At 34.5% G+C, this 22,868-nt stretch overlaps 5 protein-coding genes across 17 annotated transcripts in view; 3 read left to right on the plus strand and 2 right to left on the minus strand.

Moving 5' to 3' along the window:
* The window catches only part of LOC128999353 (leukocyte tyrosine kinase receptor), a 95,449-nt gene extending 87,828 nt beyond the window's left edge, over positions 1-7,621 (minus strand). For all 4 annotated transcript variants that reach the window (XM_054425808.1, XM_054425810.1, XM_054425809.1 and 1 more), the window contains exon 1: positions 7,403-7,621. In XM_054425808.1, the coding sequence (XP_054281783.1) occupies positions 7,403-7,601 (199 nt within the window). In that variant the 5' untranslated portion in view covers positions 7,602-7,621. The remainder of the gene's footprint in view (positions 1-7,402) is intronic.
* On the plus strand, positions 3,111-4,821 carry LOC128999355 (heterogeneous nuclear ribonucleoprotein D-like). The gene has a single exon (XM_054425811.1). It carries the CDS (start codon positions 3,147-3,149, stop codon positions 4,467-4,469), a length of 1,323 nt encoding a protein of 440 aa, XP_054281786.1. The 5' UTR covers positions 3,111-3,146; the 3' UTR covers positions 4,470-4,821.
* Positions 7,622-10,793: 3,172 nt separating the features above from the next.
* On the plus strand, positions 10,794-14,618 carry LOC129001498 (uncharacterized). Of its 2 annotated transcripts, none has more exons than XM_054428808.1 (3): positions 10,794-10,915; positions 13,128-13,488; positions 14,540-14,618. In XM_054428808.1, the coding sequence occupies exons 1-3, from the start codon at positions 10,814-10,816 to the stop codon at positions 14,587-14,589; spliced, it is 513 nt and encodes a 170-aa protein (XP_054284783.1). In that variant the 5' UTR covers positions 10,794-10,813; the 3' UTR covers positions 14,590-14,618. The 2 variants fall into 2 exon arrangements, with proteins under 2 accessions (XP_054284783.1, XP_054284784.1); XM_054428809.1 differs by lacking the exon at positions 10,794-10,915 and adding an exon at positions 11,530-11,647.
* Positions 14,619-14,835: 217 nt separating this feature from the next.
* Positions 14,836-22,868, minus strand: part of LOC128999338 (calpain-A) — an 82,356-nt gene continuing 74,323 nt past the window's right edge. For all 8 annotated transcript variants that reach the window (XM_054425784.1, XM_054425782.1, XM_054425781.1 and 5 more), the window contains one exon: positions 14,836-15,598. In XM_054425784.1, coding sequence (XP_054281759.1) covers positions 15,513-15,598 — 86 coding nt within the window. In that variant the 3' untranslated portion in view covers positions 14,836-15,512. The remainder of the gene's footprint in view (positions 15,599-22,868) is intronic.
* On the plus strand, positions 15,945-18,035 carry LOC128999340 (uncharacterized). Of its 2 annotated transcripts, none has more exons than XR_008491278.1 (2): positions 15,945-16,124; positions 17,708-18,035. XR_008491278.1 is itself a non-coding variant. In XM_054425787.1 (2 exons), the coding sequence occupies exons 1-2, from the start codon at positions 16,814-16,816 to the stop codon at positions 17,946-17,948; spliced, it is 507 nt and encodes a 168-aa protein (XP_054281762.1). In that variant the 5' UTR covers positions 16,806-16,813; the 3' UTR covers positions 17,949-18,035. The 2 variants fall into 2 exon arrangements, 1 of the variants encoding a protein (XP_054281762.1); XM_054425787.1 differs by lacking the exon at positions 15,945-16,124 and adding an exon at positions 16,806-17,079.

Genomic DNA, 22,868 nt, shown 5'->3' on the forward strand with positions numbered 1-22,868 from the left:
AAAGTCTTAACACCAGATAACGTGTTAGTGCTTGAGTTAGGCTACAAAAATGCAGAAGACATATATGATCCCTGTGTGCCATGACAATTATCTTGTGTTAAAACATCTCTAGTATATACACTTTATTTCTTGCTACTTGGTGCTTGAGTTATAAAGTCTGAACACTGGTTATTTTGTTACTTAGTGCTTGAGTTACAAAAATGTAGAAGACATTTGTATGAGATTGTGTGTCTTGACAATTAGCGACTGAGTTTAAAAGCATCAACACATATACTGAATTTCTTGTTACTTTTGGCTTCAGTATGTATACTTGGTTTCTTGTTACTTGGTGGTTGAGTTACAGCGTTTAAAATCCACTCTTTAAAGAGCTTCGTACTGAGAACGAGATTCATACTTGGAGCGTCAAATTTCCCTTAGATAGTTTTCTTCTATCATGACGAGATTAAATAACTATCACATACTATAGTCTGTATAATGGAACCTGTCTCCTACGCTTCCTGTCTACCCGAGGCTTGTTCGTGCCCTAAACCATCGGTAAACCCCGAAGAATCTGGAGACAGGTTGCATCATACAGACTATAGTAGTTAGTCAGTGACATAAGCTCGTTGCATCTGCATGGAGACTGCTGCAAGTGTTGTATTTGAACATCAAACGAGGATACAACAGACAAGATGAAATGGGTGAAAATGTTTCTAAGATATTCACAAAAATAGAAACTGATTATAATCAAACTAGCACTGATTCGTATAGCATGTCATTTAAAAATCCTTTTATGAACTTTAATCTGTAAAAAAAACAGTGCTTTGTTTAATCAACTTACGTCTTCGAATGATTTTGTAAATGAATGCAATTTCGTAAAAGTATTAGCAATTCTGTTAAGTAACATTAACAGACCAAGACAGTATGAAATTAATTAGGCGCTCCCAATAATTGAAAGTTGGCTAACCTACGTGGTAGTTTCTGCTTCATGAACAATCTGAGAGACGCTGATAGCTGAGCAACAATGTTGCCAACCTACGAACTAAAATTACTGTGGATTAATGATCGTACTATAACAAAGGTACGACGCAAATAATGACGATAGTTTTTGTGCTTTTGTTTCGAAAAAAATATTGTCTCGGGCGAGTTAAAATTGTTAACCACGAGGAAATTGAGGAGCTGTTATAGTGTGTATGAAGAAATAGTTTTAAGTCTTAAGTGAAATGTTAGAGTCCAGCTAATGTGAAAAAAGATAAGTCTGGGGACATAACGACGCTACGCCTAGAGGTGTTGTTGCTTGATTATAATTGTTGGATCTTGCCTCATGTGTCGCTTGTTAAAATTGTGTTTTTTTCTGTCATAACTCACTTGACCTTGAAGTTTATTTTGAAACATCTACGCTTATCAGCTAATAATCTAAATATTTGACTAAAACTACTGATTACGCAACCAATTATTGGTGTACTAAAAACTCCAATTATATGCTCGTAAAACTACATTTAATTTAGCAGTGAATTACTTTTTTCAATACTGACTTTCTATTATTATTTTTTGTTTACACAAGCAAACACTGGATATGGATATGATTGAACAAACATATTCTACAAGCTCAAATTGGATTTTCAAGATGAATTCGAAGACATAAAAATGCAGTAATACATTTTAACCCCCGCCTATTGGTTACTGATGAATAAATAATGTTAGTGGGCGTTATTTCTTTATCATGATTGCACTTAACGAACAATAAACCTATTAGCGTGTTTGTTTTTTGTGCTTTGTGTATTTGGCTAAGGCTAATCTATTTATGCTAGGTAGACTTTTGAATTGAAAGTACACTTTTGCGCTTATAAAGCGGCAGCAAACTATTTTGAGTAGGAGTATTTTTTGACGTAAGTCTAAATGTGAAATTTATTTTTTTATTTTTTTTTTTTTTGGGGGGGGGGGGTAACGGATTAATTAAGCAACTACAAATATTCGTCTATAAAACAGCTTAGCTGGGGTTTATATACTGTATTTAATTCCATCCGGGGCCAATTTAACGTATAAAATATTAAGTGTTCTATAAATCTTTGACTACTCGGATAAGATTTTTCTGTTGAAATCCAAAACCTGAAACATGAACAACATTTCAAACCAACATAAAATTTTTTATAGTATTTCCAAATTTATTGCAATTGATTTTTTGCAAAGTTGGCAATCCTTTTTAATTTCATCAGCTGGCATTGCCAAGGACGAGAGTTCTGTAGATGAGAGAAGAGCAATCGATAGCTACACAAAACGTCGAGATTAGGAGTCTGCAAGACGACCAACGAGACCGGAGTATTAACCCCCCCCCCCCCCCCAATCCCATGGTGCATTGCAAGTCTTGCAATAATTGCTGAGAAACGCAAAATCGCATACAACCTCTAGCATGTTAACTTTCTGATCGAACAGCTGTTCACGTCGTCCTACTCTGTTGGGCGTGGTTTAAACTTTTTCTAAAAACTGTTCTATAAAGATTGTGAGGTTTGGAAAACAATGAGACATGTTTATGATAGCACTAACCACATTATGATTAACAACAATGCAATTTAAAATACATATGGTTTAGTGGGGTGTGTTGATTCATTAAAATCAATAAAAAAAGACCATCAGTTGTTAAATGTTGTACATGTCTTGAAAATCATTCTAACCTTGAAAACTTGTATAGAATTTGAGTTCTAGTTTATTGTAAAACGAAAACTAGGCGTTCTCGATTGTTTTTTCGTTGTTGTTTTCGTGGTTGCCATGTTCGTAAGTTAAATTATTAAATTTCACTTCAATTAAACTGAATCACCGACTCGTTATAGCCATTTTACTTTTTAGACTTTTATGTTTTAGTAAAGGATTGTTTTGGTGGTGCTTTCCCCAAAGATGAAAAAGTATTTCGGCACACAACCATTGCTAAATTGCGTTATTACATAGTTTAAGTGAAAAGGTTGGTTCTAGAAGTTTTAATTAACTGGTACATGTTTAAACTATTGTAAACTAGAATGATGCTGAATTTTGAATACACAATCGTGTTTTAAAAGGTTTAGTTTTATTGTATTGTAATCAGGTGATAAGTTTAGTTGAATGTTACCAACATAACCTAACTTTCCTCTAATGAAAAAGTATGCTTGACCAATCTTGTAGATAGAATAACTGGAATGGATTTTTTAAATATTTTGAAACAACAAATATACGAAAATGTTAAAGAAGATTCTCTTAAACTTACTGAGGAGATAAACTGGTGTGACTTTTCCACGGACGAAACTGGCAGCCAAACTTCAAATGAAACTCTTAGTCACGACAATTCGTTGTACGTCGGAAATTTGGGTTTGAATGTGAGACAAGTAGATTTATACAATTACTTTTGCAAATATGGTGAGATAAAAAGCGTGCATTTGAAAACAGACTCAGTGGGAAGATTGAGAGGGTATGCCTTTGTAAATTTTGAAAGTTCCGATTCCGTTGACAAAGTACTATCTAGCGTACACTTCATCGAAGGAAAGTTCGCAAAAACTGGTAGGGCTTTAGGCAAATCTGCATGTAATGGACTTAAGCCGTTTCCTAAAGTCCATCCAGTAAAACACTCTCCTAATAATTCATCAAACAACTCTGATAAGGTATTGTTTGTCGGTAATTTGGATCAGTCAATAGCTGAAGAGGATTTGCATACTTATTTCTGCAAATATGGACAAATCAGAAGAGTCGACTTGAAAATAGATTCCGTGACGGGTAGGCCAAGAGGATATGCCTTTGTAGTTTTCAAAACTGCCGAATCGGTTGACAGAGTACTTTCGGGCAGTGTACATATAATCAATGAAAGAGAGGTTGATGTAGGGAAAGCTTTGGGTAAAACCGGAGGAAAGGGAAACTCGATTCCAAAAGTTTCCACTAAAACCCCCAAACACAATGAATCACTGAATGGACAGCGTAACAAATTGTACGTCGGAAATTTGAGTTGGCACATAACAAGAGAAGAGTTGAACAGATATTTCTGCAAATACGGTGTAGTACAACATGTTGACTTGAAAACAGACTCATCAGGGATGTCAAAAGGGTATGCTTTCGTTCATTTCAAAAACGCCGCATCCGTTGACAGAGTGCTGCTAGATGATCCCCACTTAATCAAAGACACAGTTGTAGACACTGGAAGGGCTTTAGAAAGACATGGGAAAGTTTTCGTGGGTGGTTTACCAAGAGAAGTTTCCCAGAGTGACATCCTAAACTATTTCTCCGACTTCGGAAGAGTGATCGAAATAAAAACTCCTTACGACCCCGACAGTCGAGAGAGAAGAGGGTATTGCTTTGTCACTTTAGACTCAGAACAATCCGTTAGAGATTTGATGGGAAGGCCGGAACACGTCATAAACGGGGTAACAGTGTCTGTGAAAAGGCAAATCCGTGGAACCAAAGAAGATAGGAGAGAATTTTACGTGGGATCTCAAGGTACTGATTCTGAAAGTGACTCTGAAGATGATTTCTAAAAATATTTGTGTCAGGATACATTTGGAATTGTCTTGAAAGAATCTTAAATCCGAAGATCTCTTAGAATTTGCTAATCTTTTTTCTTTTGATACTATCCTATATCTTCTGTAATTCATTTTCTATCAATCACCCTTTATTTCGTCTTTTATGAAAGATATTTTCTCACTACAACTCCACTCAGAAACTATTCCATTTACATATTTTTTCCTCAAATTTGTTTATGCACACAAGAGTCCTTTGGTGAATAGCTCCAATAACATATGTTAAATATAGTTTTTGTCGATTAAATATTGAAAATAAAATTAGTGTGCTCTATGCTTTTTGGTGTGTAATAAAATAGTTTACGTTCTATTTTTGGTTGGTTTGTAGCTGTACTCATTATGATAACAAAGTTGTTTCCATCTAAAGGGGGTGAAAGTAAAAGGGGTGTGAAGGGTTCAAAATTGAGCCGCAGACGAGCGGAAGAGCCCTCGAGGTCTACACTCCCATTTGAGATTATGCGGGGGAGGAACTTGCCACTTAACTCAACTTTTACCAAGAACTTAACAAGCGGTTTGGGTACTTTTTGTCTCAGATTTTATCACTTTGGATCATAACAATGTGTTTTTCAAATATATTTTAAACGTCTGGTTCTTACTGATGTACGCACATGTTTAGCCGATTGAAGAAGCAAAGCAATGTATAAAAGAAAATATTAATAATGCATTAGGACATATAAGTCACTCAATACTTTTGGGTACCTATTCAAAACAGTGCACAGTTAAAAGAATAGTGTGTTATATCATTCTAGTTTTTAAATTTTAGTTGAAAATATTTTGATACAAAACTCGATAACTAACCTCTACAATGTTTGATTCCTTCCACAAAAAAGCTTAAAACAATATAAATAATTGTATTTACATGTTCTAGCATTTATATAAATAAAAACTTATTACAATGTCCAAGTAAAAAAAACCGGTTAACAACATTATTTCTATAGTTCTAAAATTACTGTATTCTCTATAACCTAAGAATAACATTGGAATATTAGTTTTTTAGGCTATGTAACGTTTTTTGAAAGTAATTGCAAAATTTTATGTCTTGGGATCAAACATGGGAACTTTTACCCCCAAACGTGAAAACGGGAACGTAATCGGTCCTGGACCCCCTGTGTTCTTTGTCCACGGTCAAGGTCTTACTATAAGACACATCCTTCACTGATATTTTGGTTGAAATACGCACATAGTGGCGTCCCCATCTTAAATAACCAATATAATTCATTGATTGGTACGGTAATTGCTAATTCCTATATAGGTAAATTCGTTACAACGATTAATTACAACACCACCTTCAACATATAATACATGTATACATATAATACACGCTATAAATAGTTTAAGAAGAAATACATATAGATTTAACACAGATCCATCTTTTAAAGGTGGATAAAGGTGTTTAATCACTTTTAACCGTCTCGTGTCAGCAAGTTGGATTGAAATAATTTCGTTGCTGTGCTTTTGTGTTTATTTCAGCATTTATATTTACTCTAGTTTCTTCGAAAATATTAGGGGTTGAAACGGTTTTGAACGTAATTTCAACTGCAAGTGAGTATTTCTTATGTTCTGCATTAACTTTTTGTATTTATATTCATGTTGATCATTTATCATCAATCATTTTATATTCATATTCATGACAACATTAAGTAAGTGCGAAGTTAAAAAAATCAAATGTATTCCTGTAAGTTTATCATATTTGCATCGCCAAACACCATATTTGGTCATCCGATCACCTTACAAACGGGAAACTAATATATGCTACAAATGCATAAAGGTTCTGTCTTATTTCTAATCTTAATTTTCCTTTAGCTCTGCCTCCTTGGTCTCAAAGTTATCTAGCCAAATTTATAATAATCAAGTCATGAGGTGTGTATGAAAAAAACATTGTTCACATATTTTGTCTTGGGTAATTTTAGCTCATCCTCACGAATATTAGATCAGAAACGGTATGGATCATTAACATAAACACATTATGACACTGGCCTCTTCTTTAGTTACTCTAGTTATTCTTTAGTTACTCCCAGCGACTACTACTGTGATAACACAAAAATCCTTAATTTCTCAGCTAAGGACCTACTATGCCTCCATCCTAATAGGAAAATGTCAACTAAAACGATTAGACAATGTACGATACGTATAGTTAAATCCCAAATAGCTTCCAATAACATGATTTACCCTTTCCTCTGTTGATTCGTCCAAGAGTATGTCAGATATACTCACACATGAAAATGATGTACGTAGCCTATTCCATCTGTCTTCATCATCACACAAACACGTCAACTGTGACTTTTCAGTACTTAAATTAGACAATGTACGAATAAACTTAATGAAGTTCCTAACTATTTTCAGTAATATGATTTGCTATACTGAGAATAAACCTCCTCAATTTTCTTTCCATCATTGTCCTAACACGTCAACGAATCTGAACATGTTGGCACTAAGAATAAAAACCTTAATGAATTTGAACAAGAGGATGATGGAGTAACCATTCAGGATGTACATTTTCCCCATAATCATCACCTAACGCGTAAAAGAATCTGTAAATTTACCAGTACATCAAGTAGACAACGTAGTACCGTATACTGAATTTCCGGATAACTTGCACTTTTGAATCAGCAATCAGTTAAAGAGTATATTTAACCACTTATAGTGTGATGATACCTCCTCAGTTGTCAACTAATTACGTATTCACATATTGAATGTGTGATCACTCTAGTCGTCAACTCACTTTGCCACCATCACGACTTACATGGACTAACCCGTAAATTTTTCAGTACGTCGATTTGACAATATTGAAATCCCAAATAACTCCCACTAACATATCTCTTCTCAGCTTCCTCTGGTGTCAACACACTAATCCTTCGACGACATCTTCAAGGACGTAAACATACACCTACCTTCAGTCTTGTTGCTGGCGTCCCGGACGGGCTGGGCAGAGTAGTTGGCCAAGGGGCGTCCGCCCCCGTGGCTGGCGACCTCCCAGTCGGAGGAGTTCCATCTCCAGGCACAAAGGTCCTCGAAGGCGCACCTCAGGCCCGGCCCTGGGACCGCCGACGCTGTCACCAACACTACGGAAATGCACAAGAACACCCTCATCTTGCATCCATGCTGGCCGAACCGACACTGATCACTGATCTGGCCCGGACCCCGCCGTCGCTCACATTTCCCCTCCGGAGAGCAGATTCCCCTGCGAGGGGAAATTTCCCGAAAATGGGCAATTTTTGTGGAAGGAGTTTTATAATATTTTTGGAACGTTTACGGTCATTTTGGTTGATTCCCTTGTGATTTTAGGGTATAAGTTAACATATTATATTAGTATGACTACTTAAGGTACATGTTGGTTCAAAATATTGGTATAAATTAAATTCTTTTAACTTCTTCACCCATTTGGGTTGGAGTTTCGTCATACATTTGCGGAGCTATGTTAATATCATTTGTTGTCGTAAAATTCTAGATAAGTAAAGTACTATGAAGTGTGAATAAAATCTAATTTCAAAACAATAATAATTTGTAGTAGATAATTGTATTACATACACAAAAATATATTATGAATATACAAAATACTACTATTAAATTCGTGCTTGGGGATCAAAAAAGTTTGGAGGTGTCAAAAGTTGGACGTATATAACGTCAAACTCTATTTTTTTTTTCAACAATTCCTTTTTTGGTTAGTAAATAGTTTTGCGATTATTTAAATACTCGGTAGTAGATCTTGTACTGTTGAGGGGTTTACTCTTGGGGTTTAGGGAGAGAAATATTGTAGTTCATTGTGACTCTATCCATCTATCCAACTGTGCATTTTATCATTGACTATAGTCAATGACTTTATCCAAATTAAGTTAAAATCATTACATACTTAAAAACATGGCGTATTGTAGGAACGGAAACTAATCGCGTTTGAAAGTCAATGGATTACCTAATAGCAGGCATTATAACCTTTATACGATATACGATTTAGCAATTCGGGGAAATTTCGAAAATTTCCCGAATTCCCCATCACAGGGAAATTTCCCCTCCCGCTGGCAGCACTGGGATGCTGTATGGACCACCCCCTGTTCGATATTTCGCCACACTATTGTAAGCTCTCTCATTCACTGCTTTTATTTTGCTTTTAACTATCCAATGCTCGGCTCAAGTATTTGTTTTACTTCTGCCTTTATCCATCTTGAGTTTGCATTTGTCGCTACCAAGCCTCCCATCACTATTACGTGAAATAGTTCAAATCCTTTCATTTGGAGATTAAAATTTTACATTTGCGAAATTATGAATGTCGGTTTAAGAGTAGTAAAAATACTACTTTTGCCGTTTTTAGAGAGTTTGCAGTTATAAATCCTACGTTTTTTATTTTTAAAACAACATTTTTACTGTATAATTAATGTTCTGTTATGAAGAAGACCATAGTTTAATTCACGTTAAAGGGAGTAAGGATTTCATCACAGCGCATTTATAGACAGTGTTGTATTTTAATTTTAAAATGGCTTAAATGTACGCAGCACTACCTAAAATAAAGTTTGTAAATTTATTAAAACGATGACTAGTACATTTTTGAGTACTGTAGAAAAAATACAGTAACTATAAATCCTCATCTTATACATCAAACAGAGAAAATGCAATCTGTATCAGTTTTAAAATCATTCCTAGGCTTTCTTTACCGTGCACTAGAAAAAGCTAGGGTTAATGGCGTTAAATTGATAACCTGTAGTTTTTTTATTTGCGTTGAAAGCTAAGATACCAAAAGTGACACGCAGAAAAAAATGTGCCGGTAGACAAAAGGTTCGTAGACTTCTCATCCCATTGTAAATTTTGAAGCACGTTTTTCGTGTCTAGTTCATGTAGGCTACGTGACACAAAGGCGCTAGTGTAGATGAAACTTTGTTTCCATTATTTTAGGGTTAATTTCTTGATTGGTGCTTTACTGTTTAGTTATATAACTAGGGGACAAGCTATTGTTTATGATTTAGATCGAATTATTTGTTTAAACGAGGTTTTAAAAGGCTGTAATAACGGGAAACAAATTGTAAACAAAACACGACCTCTACATAAACCGTACATGAACTAACAATAAAATTGTCTTCAGCTGTTCCATAAGGATGAGAAATCTACTAAGGGAGTATGTTAGTATGTTTTATCTATGGTAATATATTCTGCCATTAGTAGGCCTTTATTCATATTATTTACATTTCCTTGGTTTACGTCCGTATGGCGTTGGTGTGGCAACGTCGCACCGGCCTGTTGCTATGGTAATAACAGTAATAACAAACATGTGAACATAAATATTGCGCAGAAGCTCCAATATTAGTTAGTACAACAGCTGATTCGGTAGGCCGGGATTGCGGTGTTGCCACTTTTGTCTCGCCACGGATTTGTATTAGAGGAGGCTATGACCGTACAACCCGGGACCGATTTACTTTTTCATTTTGATGTCATCAGAAACCAAAGACACTATTGATTCAAATTGTTATGCAAGTTCGTGAACACGATAGCTCGAGTAGTTTTGGTTCGATTTTGATAAAATTTGGCGGCAATGTGGGGAACAAAATAAACTTGGAGTTTGCGAACCAGCAAGATCGATCCGGTCATGGGAACGAGGTGTTATGGAGTTTTGAAGTGTTTCAAAAATGTTTTTTCTACTTTTTACCCTTGAAACGTGATAATACCTAAGTTTATTTCAGCCAATGTGTTGAGCTTACATTTTTTATTACGAAGCATTGTCTTACAATAAAGGTTTACGGAGGAAATAAAAAAAATCGTGCATTATATAATTTCCATATTATTCTAACGGAGAAAAGTAAACTTTTGCTAGTTTGCTTGTTTATGGATTTAGATCAAATAAATGCATTTACTTTAAGCTATGCATTTACTATTGACATGAAAAAACATAGTTTTTAATCTAGTATCAGCAAAGGTACTCGTTAAACATAATGAATAAGGCATAAATTTGACATATCAAAGGGAATATTTTAGTAAAAATCTTATCTTGACAAATGAAATTCCTCTTAGTACCTACACAGGTTTGCAGTGGCGGGATATTTTGTTTTTTTTTATTAAAAATTAGTTTTACATCCCGAACCCATCAACCACCTAAAATAACAAAGTTTTGTAGCATACAATTTATTATGTTCGTACAATAGCCCAAACGCGTGAAATGTTAATCAGGTGATTGAGTTTGTTTGGCGGCCTTTGGAAGGTCACTAATATCATTGTTGACGATAGCCACAAAAACTGACTGGTTGTGTTTTTGTTCTGATAAAAACATCTTTCATCACGCCTATTGATTTGGAGCAACCAAACAGTGGCGAGCTCAGTGCATGCAGTGTACAGCCATGTTAAAGATGGTTAAGGCAGTTATTCTTTTGGGTTTGGTGTGTATTATTGATATCTTCGGTTATGATCGTGTATCCAAAAGTAACGTGAGTATTTAAGTTTCTATGTTTGAACTATACAATGCACTAATGCAGTTAAATACTCAGTTTGATGGAAAACTCAAATAATAGTTTACCTTGCTTTAAGCAAAAAGCCTACCTCTGAATGACACCTACAAATTATTTACAACTCAAACAATATCAATTATGTTCCAATTGTTATGGTGTTACATTCTCGTAAAAAAAAAAACGTTCAAATATATTTTGTATGGATAAGCAGTTAGACGGTTGTTGTCATAAGTATGTTTCAGAGTTACAGTTACTGAATATAGTCGGAAATGAATATCTCAGGGTCTGATATCCTTATGTTACTGTATCTTCCTACTTTGAAGATTAGAAGTCATACTATTTAAAGTTCAATATGTGTGCCTATTAAATTCTCACTAGATATACACAATATAAATTAATTAGCTGAGCCGAGCGGGTTTTCTTACATTTTTTTCCTAAACCCACTATTTTTTAAGAAAGTTTGCATTTCAAAGTACCCTCTAGCTTCTTATACAAACAATAAAAATTTGAAACATTGTTTACACAAGTGTTGCGCATTTGTAAATGATGGATTGACAATTGATTGACAAGTAAATAGATTGTCGAATGCAGGATGTTCAATACCAATCTTTAGTTTGACATTTTCTATTCAGAAAGTGAGATCAAGACATGAAGCCTGTGATCGCTTTGGTTTTGATTTTAGTCTCATTTGTTGGGGCATCTAGGAAACGGGTAATGTTTGTGGCTATTGTATTATATCTATTATATTTTAATAACTGAATTTTCTTTTTGGAGATATTCTTCTATTTTATTTTTTGATAAACCAGTTATCACTCTCTATTGAGATTAAGTTATTATGCTATTACTGTATGTTGACAATACATTGGGGAGGAGTGAATGGATACACAATTTACTTACCTAAGAAGTGTTCCACACAAAAAGTTCACAACACAATAAACTTTATATGCTTACTTCAGAAGAAAGAATTAGAAACCATTCTCGGTTATTCTAATTGTTGAGTATCCATTTCTCTTCCTCAATCCATGCCAAAGTGTTTTCTTTTAAAAAACTACTTTGACTACGTATCTTTGGGATTCTCTACCGTAAAGTAAACTTTCAAATCCCTCATTAAAGTTGTAGAATAACAAGAAACTTATAATATTCAGAAACTGTCAGAGTCTTTTGGTTGTAAAATACTGTTTTCTTTCATGGACAGTTTTCAACCATGTCAACTTTATTTTCTTTTAGTTGTTCTTCTAAGTACAATTTTTTGTAAACTTTACCAGCTGAGTAGCTGAGTGGTTATAGTGCTCGCTTGGTAATCCCAAGGTCGCTGGTTTGATCCTGAGAAAAGTTAGTAGCTTTTTGATGGTTCGAAACTGAACCCAGCTGTCCTCCACTATTGGACTTTTAATAAATGGTTCTGACTAATTAAAAGGCCGATCTTAGTCAATAACAAAACCATACTGAGATCTCACTTATTCTACACTCGTATTTTTTAACCTTGGTGGAGTTCCCACCATTGGTAATGTTAATTGGTGGTAATACACTATGATAATAATCTAAAAGAGAAAATGGGACTTCCAAGCACTGGTAGCACTTTCTACAATATGCTATTTCAACTATGTTCTTTGGTAGTAAAACACTGAATAGAGCTGGTTAATGGAACGAGCTGAGAAAAAAAGGTTTTCAAGTAAAATGCTTGCCTATTAATATGTAGGAAGACTACATTAGTATCCAAGTTAAATTGTATTTATTGGGTCGGTATATAGACCTGGATTCTAGTGACTTGATCTATTCTTTAGATGGAGCTTACAAATGATCACAATAAATATAATTTCATCCTCAAACTTAAACCAGAAATGCAGAGTTATAAGATGGATGAGAATAATGTGGATACGACAGTCCTAGCTAAATTTGGACATAAATACATTTTCTCTTATAAATACTAAATTTTTTGTTGAAAATATGAATAAAATCTCAAATGGTTTGATCACAAAACTGAAACTAACTCATCTTTAGTCAATGTATATTTTGGATAAGAGTGATAGAAGTGATATGAATTTGAAATATTTAGGTTTAATTTAAATGCAGCTCTTGGCAGTTAGTTATTTTTATTTCACAGTTATAGGTTGAACTTCAGGTTATATGGAACAGTTCTATTGTCACTAGTATTTATAAAATCGGATCTCTTATACAGAATGTGTTTTAGGTTGGCCAGAATCCAGTGATTTTTACTGAAACAGATGATGCATTCGTCAAATTCCAAGGAGCTCTAGCAGCAAAGCAAAATGAACTAAAAACACCCATTGTCTTCAGTGATTTAAATGCTTTCAAAACTGCCTTTGATTCATACGTAATAAATGGAAAATTGGACATATCGACTCCATCTGAAGTTGATTCTAACTTCGCCAAATTTCAGAACTTCATGAAAAAGTACATGCGGGAATATAACAACTTTGATGAACTCAAGATACGTTTTGAGTTGTTCAAAAACATTGTCCAGAAGATGGGAGGTTACAACATTGGAGGAGACGGCTTGGCAGGAATTAATCATTTGTCCGATAAAACTCGTAAGTTTCTGAATACTGGTGGGTAGTGTTGACGCAACCTTAATTTACTCTGGTACTAATGGTAAATTGACGCGGGGTTTCCAGGTTATTTAAAAATGAAATTGGTACATCATACCATAGACCATAGATAAGACATACACCCTAAACTAACCAACAAATAGACTCCTCATCCCATTGTGAATTTTGAAGCTAGTTTTTCATGTCTAGTTCATGTACGTCCACACTGATCGCTGGGGTAGACAAAATTTTGTTTATATTATTTTAGGGTTATTTTTGTCATTTGTGCTTTACTATTTGGTTATATAACTAGAAGACCAGTTATTGCTTATGATTATATAGGTAGTTTTATTTGGTTAGATGATATTTTAAATTACTGAAATAACAAGAAAGAAATTGTAAGCAAAACACAACCTCTACAGTTGGATGCACAGAACTAACAAAAAAATTTACTTCAGCTGTTCCATAAGGATGCCAAATCTACTAAGGGAGTATGTTTTATCTATCATACCTGATAAATAAATATAGAATGTTATTTAAACTATTTATGCCTTTCTTTGTTGATAGTAGCACATCTAGAATAAGAACTTAAAACTAGTGTTCTCACAGTAATTTTCAATTAATTTGAAGTGGAGATCCTCATTTCAAGTAGAAAATTTGTTTGAATGTGATGCCTAATAGTTATCTGTGTAACGAAGAGCCACTTTGCGCTTGCGTTACACATTATATTTTTCCTAGAGTTACTATAAAGCGTATAAATAATTAGTCTTTCAAGCACTAAACAACACATTTTAGGTTAGGTTAAATCAAAGCGTTAAACGAAAATATAATATTAGGCCTAACACAAAACAACAGGTTAAGTGTGTAGTATCAATAGTCAAATGCTGGAAAATGCTGCACCAGCTGATAAATAAAATTAGTGCGGCAAAAGTAAGTTAATGCATCAATTAGCTACTGGCGTACTATAATCAGTGCAAGGCAGCCCACTTTGTCAGGTAAGTGTAGGAAAAAAAATATTTCAATTCAACACATTATCCTATATGAACTTTTTCAGATGAAGAAAAGCAAGGCTTTTATGGGAAAAGATATTATGTAATCAGCTAATTTTCCAATTAATAAAGAAAGTTTGAGATCATGAATGTTTATTTTCCATTCACAAATACAGTCCACTCCTTCTAATCTAGGCACCTAGGGACCGGACTCTCGTCCAGATCACCCAAGAAGTCTGGACCGTCCATTTTAAATTCTTATCCAACTGAAAGACCATTTGGAAAACATACTGAACAAGCTAATTGATAGGAAATAAATAACTTAAACAAACCAGAGTGTAAAAAACCGGTAATAAACACGTTAACATTCAACTTAGATAATTTATTTAAATTCAAATATTCAGAACAATATGCATCTGATTGTAGTTATATTAAAAGTTGATGACAAAACATTTCAGACCAAGTGCACTACATAAAACATTTATAAAAAATAAAGCTGTTTAGCATTTATATCTGTACAAAACACCTGCTTCCTACTATAACATACATAAGCGTTAATTGGAAACGTTATATTCATTAATGTAAACTTGAAGACATTTACATAGTCAAAAATTGTGCATTTTATGAGGCAAAAGTTTATGTTAACAATTCATAAATCAATATAACAAGGGTAGTATGAAACAAAATGTACAAGTTCAAAACTATAAGAAATATAATTTTTAAAGTTAGCGAAATTATCACTTTACAGACCTTCAGGTTTCTCAACAACTGATAGCAAAACATACCTGATAGAGTTTACACCTAGAAATTTACAAATCTGACTTCTTAAGCAAGAGTACAAAGTATAAAAACGTGATACATATAAATTAGCTTTGAACATAATACTGGCTGGACTTGGATGTGGCGAAGAGAAAAGTCCACTTCCTATAGAGAAATCATGGAGAGCTCCTGAGATTCAAAGGCGTTTTGAACACGATTGTGAACCCTCTTGTAAGGACGCAGATCTTGCGTTGAGTGCGGGTAGGCCACGTGGTCTCTTCACGAGTAGAGGGTCTTCTCTACCCACTCCTCCAACGTGAACATAGCTTTGTTGCTGTCTGTGGGGTCTTTGTCTTTGAAATATTCTGTAAACAGACAGATAAGTGGTTGAATTTCAATGGTTTATCATTTCTAAGGTTTTTTAAACTCAAATGGAAAACGGGGTTTAAACCACAGTGTTTTTGACTTAGGCCCGGTTTCCCCAAAATGGCTTAAACTTCGTTTATAATAAACTAGTTTATTTTTAAATTCCGTTTAAAATGTGTGTTCGGTTTCTCCAACATTTTACTGGCTTCGTTTAAGATAAACGGCAATTCAAGCGGTTGGCAATCCTGAATGTGTATTTGTAAGCAATCTTCGGTGGGCTTTGGGCTAGTGTTTCTTAAAACGCTCGCTATGCTACGCTACAACTCAGTAGAGCAGACGATCAAAGTGTGAATGCAGCTAGAATAACATCATTGTTTAAGGTTATGTTATCAAGTTGGTTTTCTTTTATAACAAGAAGAATTATTATTTTGTAATTATCAAATTCAGAAGGCAAAGCAAATGGCAGCCAACAATAGACCACGGATATCCTGTGCTAACGATATCGTGGCGTCATTCGAGTTCTTGGTACGTATTCTAATCTACAAGCCTAGTGTTACAATAGGTTCTGTTTATTTTTTATCATCAGGCGTTAAGTTCTTGTATTAATTTGTTAATTGCTAGTTCTTTATTTTACTTACTATTATCTTAGTTTCTTTTTAAAAATCCAGTATTTATTTCTAAATTTAGTTTAGGAAATTGATCAGTGTTAACTTATTCTAGGCTAGTTAAAAGTTTGTGGATTTTGAACTAGGATGGAAAAGAATAGGGATAGAAGCAAAAATTTTAAAGAATGTGAAATCAGATTACTTTTGGATTTAGTAAAAAGTCATCGGGACATTTTGGAGTGCAAGAAGACTGACCATGTGTCCAATAGGGACAAAGACATTGTATGGGACCGCATACAAGCTGAATTTAATGAAGCCAGTGGTGTTTATTTCAGAGACTCAAAAGCATTAAAAAACAAGTATGAAAACCTTAAAAAAACCACTAAAAGAAAATTTGCCGATGAGAAATCATACACGATGGGTACTGGAGGTGGACCCCCAATAAAGGTTGAGATAACCGACACCGACTTAAAAGTTAAGGAATTATTAGGGGATCTAGTCGTGTTTGGGGGAAATTCCCAGTTCGACTCTGATGCTAACCCCTTGGACAAAGCATCCGAACAGACCGAAATGGACATTGAACACTTGCCAGTCATGCTGGAGTTAGAAATGCTGAATGATGATGAAAATGAAAGTTCGATGGAGCAGCATCAGTGTTCTAATGCTGATGTTACCACCAAAAAGGTTTTTGGCGGGCTAGTAGGGATAGGGCTGCCAAAACCTGCATTGCCAATTGTGAAAGATAGGCCTACTGAAGAATATGTTGAAGAAGAGGAAGAAACTGACAAGCCGATGGAGCAGTTTAGGGCTAATATTAAACCCTTCAACATGCGAGATCTTCGCAAGACATCCTCTACGCCATTGGCAGTTCAAAGGTTGGCCTAAGTTGGTAGTTATTGATTATGCGGAGGCCACGATATTAGGAATACCACAATACAGCGCTCTGCGGGGTTAGGATAGGTTAGGTTAATGTAGGTTATTATATATGATAAGCTTATCTGATTACAGTAACTAAATATACCTACTAAAATATAACAATGTACAGCAACCTAACTTAACTTAGCTCCGCAAGCGATCTGCAGTGGCATTATTAAAATCAATTGCTTATTTCACTTGTATTTTAGTACAAAATTTAAGCCACTTAACTCGACTGTAACATAAATTTTATTTCATTTTGAGGTATAGTTCCGCAGAAAAACTGCATTACCATAAACAATATTAGCCTACCATTATCATAAAGAATAAGTTATTCGTCCGATATAACGTACTTTTTTCATGAGTTGATAAAAAGGTCAAATACTTTGTAAATAGTAGCCTATTTTGTTTGTCATTATCAGGAACTTAACTAATTTGAAAGTACCAACTCTGGATTGTAAGTTAAACAATGGCAAACTTTCCACAATATTACAATTTTTGTCAATCGCCCAATTATTGTGGAATTAAATTACCGTACCAATAATATTCAATGTAATAAGGTTAATTTTTCTATTTTTTTTTTTTTAGAAAGAAGAAATCCGTATTGGATGCCTCGGTAGCTGGGAAGAAGGTTGAAGCTATCAGTAACGTCAAAAAAGAAGTTCTTGAGCTTCAAAAGACTTTGTACTCAAAACAAATTCAATTTTTGGAAGACGAGCATGAGGCTAAATTAAGGCATTTAGAAGAGGAGCACCAAAAAAAAATGACACTTTTAAATTTGAAAATCGAAAAACAGGCAACGGAATTGGCTCTTTTAAAAAATAACTAAATTATTCATGTGTTCGATTGTAGAAAAAACAGCATTATGCTTCTTGGTGTTTGGTCTGTTTGGTATTACATTCTGCACCATTATTATTATTATTACTGGTAAAGACAATGTTTTTTTTTTTACACTTTTAAATAATTTCAAAATATATTGTACTTTTTATTTCTGAAATGTTCTGTGTGTCATTTGCGTTTTGAGTAAGTAAATTACACAATTCAAAATAGAAGACTTTCATAACTTCATTTGGAAATTGAACAGTTATTACAATGAATAGAGCTTAACAGTGTTATATAATGAATTTAAGTAGGCCTAGGCCTAGATTGAGCCATGTCAGTTGCCAGGACTGAGAAATTTTGTCACGGCTAAGTTGACAGATGGTACAGTTTGGCCAAAACTTCTGTGCGCGTGGGCGGGTCTCTACTAGCCAAACTAAAACATACAGCTACTGGTTATTGGCAGTGCTGAAGGTAGGGGTGAGTGAGTTAGAATAAGAATGTTTATTGCCATTGACCAAGTTGTACATAGGAATAGGCATTGTCAAATTACATTATAGTTATTTCTCGTTTTCCTAGCCAGCAACGGATGAGAACCTCTTTAGCGATGGAGTCACTTTTCTCTTGAGGGAACACCATTACCATAACGAGACGATGTATTAGGATTGGCGTTCGTGGCGTAGTTGATAGCGTCTCGGACTGGTGTCCTAGAGGCTTTTTTTTAAAACATTTTGCTTGAATGTGTATACTGCTTAGCTGTAGCCTACATCTTTTGTTAGAATTTGAGGCATTTATAATTTTATTGATGAACAGAACTATTTTTTTTTTTAATTAATAAACCTTCATTCAATTTTTATCTAAATATCTTTTTTATATTATCACTAAGTTTGGTTGGTTGGGTTAGGTTATGACAGTTTAGTTTTATAATTAAACATTGTAAAATAATTTTATGATTAAAAAGTTTACCTTATAATTAAAAAGTTAGTTTTATAGCTAAAAAACTATAAAATATAGTTTAGATATAAGATATAACATTTTTCTTAAATCGACGTGAGGGGCTCTCCCCACTCGATTCCCCACTCCTTCGCAGAAAAGGTTCTTATCCATTCCGGACCAAGAAAATGAGATGCTAGTGATGAGTGAGTAGCAAGACAGAAATGTTTTTCGTAAAGTATCCCCACCAACCCCCTTGCCTGGACCCGAACAGATCTGGAACAGATCTGCACAGAAACTTTGGCCGAACTGTACACTGTGTAGTACGCTGAATGCCTGGATAGAAGTTTCTAGAAGGCTGACCAAAAACTTTATAAAAGGGACAGAAACGGAAAGTTAGGCCTCATTTTCCATCAACCTACTGCGCCATTTAAGATGTTCTACAGTTAAGTTTTGTACAAAAAGAAGAATGCATAGGATGGTGGTCCAAGGCCCAGTGCTCCTACCTTGACCTACAGCTACGAGAATGTAAACTTCTAGACCTAGCCTACTACAAGGGTTCAACACTGACAATGTCGTGCAACCTCCAAGCGTCATCCGGGACCTAATCTAACCTCTGCTGATGTGCCAACTTAACTGCTGCGTCCCACCGTTAGCTACTGAGGCTACAATGCTTCTACCCTCCAAATTTCAGTACTCAGGTGCTATCTACTTATTTAATTAACCTCATGAATATTTCAAAACAACTCCATGAACTGAGCTTTTACCAAAATAGGCTAATTAAAATCCAGCTTGGCCAAATAATTTAATATTTCGATCTAGCGTTACATCAATAGACTGTATAAAACAATTTGACTTTAATTCTGGACTTTAAATTTTAACCGTTACGAGCCTACCGACTTTCAAATGATTCTATGCCCGTAATAAAAATTGTTGTACTTTACATGTACAATCTATTGATTCATTTGTGATGATGTGTATTTTAGGATAATGTTTAGGGTCAGCTAAATCTTTGACCCATAGACATTCTTGTTAATTTTTGGCTTTACACCAGTTTTTAACAATTATGCCGCATAGGCCATAGATATCTACCTTATTCAATCTAATTTTATTCCGATTCAGAATCGCCCTTGCAATATTTAGTTATAAGTAAATGTCCCCTTGTGATTCAAATTGATGACTAGGGTCTTGTATCATTATCTGTGCAATAATTAAATAATTTAGGTTGCTAAACACTATCACAACATTTTATGACTTGTAATAATTATTTCTGTGATTTATAACATTTGTTGTGACCTATAGCTGATTTATTCCTCTCTATTATGGTGTAAACTTTTGTATAAATTGTGATTGCATGATTAAGTTCATTATTTAATAAATTTCAGTTATTATTATGATGTGTTATTTAATCTTACAGCCGTCAAACCTCAACATAGTGCAGTAGTATTTGATTAATTATTATTAATCTTTAATTTTGATTAATGATTAAAGGTTCACGCTTGGATTTGGTTAGTCAGCAGTGTTTCAACTTAAAAATACAATATAGGCTGCATCCTAAAATCTACAAATTGGATTTTATACAACTCAAAGGTAGGGATTTTTTTTTTAGTCTAGTTGGTTACCAAGATACAACACAACCTAACACGGCCTACTGGCCTATAAATGGCCAACAAATTGAAAATATTTGAACACAAAAAATAAACATTTAATAAATGGATTTCACAAAAAAACATTGATACTGGCTTATTTACAGCAAACTTCTAAAATATCTGTTAATAAGGTTGTTCCTTACAATAGTGTTCTGATCTGGGACATTTCTTGGGGCTTGTTGGCAAACTCTGCCTACCGGTACTTGAGGAGTTAGTGTTTCTAAAGCCGCAATTGCTGCCTCTACTTCGTCATTCACAGGGGGGACAGCTTCGTTTTCAGAAATACAGACATTGTGCAAAACAGCTGCAGCAACAATTATGCTTTCAACCCTTTCTTCCTTCACTCGAATCCCTAGGGAAAGAACAGGGAAACGCCGTTTCCATACTCCGAAGCATCGTTCGATGGGATTTCTTGTTCTGATTTGGGATTCTTGGAATAATTGCTCTTCTGGAGTTGTAACACTGTCCAGAGGGGTGATCATGTAGTTCGTACACCCGTACCCAGCATCTCCCACCAAAACTCCATTTCCAAACTCATTGCTTTCGAAATCCCGCTTTACTTTTGATGAATTGAAAATATGTGCATCATGTGTGTTGCCAGGCCAGCGAGCAACGATGTTCCTGAACATCAGAGTGGAGTCACAAATTGCTTGTACGTTTTTAGTAAACACGCCTTTTCTGTTGCGGTAGACTTCAGCTTGAGGGCCTCCAGGCGATTGAATCTTGACATGTGTGCAATCGATTGCACCAACACAGTTAGGGAACCGCGCCTTACCAGGGTTGCCACCAAAGTGAGATAAAAAAATTCATGCATAATTCAAGGTTTTCATTGGTAGTTTTGAAAAATTCATGGGGTATATGCTCGCACAATTTCACCATAAAAGAGTGTTGCCTAGTTCAGAATTGAACATTAATTTACCGACAATATGTAGTTTTGTGTACTACTATCAAATAAAACACATTTCATGCGTTTATTTTAGAGTTAAAAATAAGAATTTAATATAATTCATCCAGTCTAAAAAAGTAAAATCACAGATGAAAAAGGATATTAATAAAAATCTTGTGCGTGATAATAGGCTACGATGTAATTATTTAAAAAAATTGAAACATCTGATTTAACAACATCATAGGCCTAATGATAAATTCAAACGTTAGAAGAAATAATAAATTAAAAAATAAGTCGGATTGGTAGTTAGGTCTAGGCCTAACCTAAAAAACATTGCATCCAAACATAAAAGGTTTAACTAGGCTAGTTAATCCAGCAATGGCCTAGAACTTTACTGTCTAAACATCAAATTAAGATAATAGGCTACTATAAAAACAAATGTTAAGAACATGATCAAGAAACGGTTAACTTAGTAATGGGCCATATCTAGGCCTACTAAAACGCACATGCACTTTATTACTTTATACTGTAACACAGTAGGCTAGCCTACATTGTAATCCAAAGCTGAATCTAGGCTAAGTTAAGCCTGAACCAACTTTTATTTATTGAGAAGATTAAAGGTTGCCGACTGACTGATAAAAACACTCTAAAAAGGTAAGATTATGTAAATAAATATTTAGTTAAAGCTAAGAACGAAACAAAAGTTATGGAATGTATGTAAGTTTAGACATAGGCTAACTTACATTAAGTAATAAAAAAATAATTAATTGCATTACAGAAAAGGTTAAAATAAACTTAGTTAGGAGGATGTTTCTTCAGATTGGATCAGTTTATATATTATTATTTGCCTACACAGGTTTAAATCACAGTTAAAACAATTATTTAATTAAATTTACATCTCATTAGTTAGATTCGTATTGACTGAAAACACCTAGTTATATGCTTCAAAAAAACATTTACCACATTTAGGCTACCTTCCTCAGAACGAAATCACCATTTTTCAGCACAACATTGACTTCTTGCAACTTAGGCCTAAATAAATAAACTTAATCTCACGTTGTAACACATTTACTCAACACTGACAGTAGTTTGAAATGACGACGACGACATATTTGACCAAAACAAACACAGAAGACGATTAAGTTCCAGCCGGCGCAAGCCATTTTGACCTTTATGGCAAGGCAAGGTACTTCTTATTTTAACGTTGTAAAGTATCGGAAGTATAATATATATCAGTAATAAAAAATATTTAATCTGAACACTTGTTCCACTGAGTGTTGGGTAATCAATTATAAGAAGCACAAAACTGAATCACGAGTGCAACAAGTGATCTTACTGTCCAGTCTGTCAACCACTACTTCAAACGTTTGACTCGTTTCTAAGTTTCAGATCAGTTTAAAACTTTTAGGTTATGGTTACTCTGTATTTCCTTCCACACGAACACTAGAGTAGAAAGTAGAGA

Source organism: Macrosteles quadrilineatus, unplaced genomic scaffold (genome assembly GCF_028750875.1).
Source record: "Macrosteles quadrilineatus isolate MER2022 unplaced genomic scaffold, UCM_ALF_1.0 Scaffold_8__2_contigs__length_117827958, whole genome shotgun sequence".
Classification (NCBI taxonomy): domain Eukaryota; kingdom Metazoa; phylum Arthropoda; class Insecta; order Hemiptera; family Cicadellidae; genus Macrosteles; species Macrosteles quadrilineatus.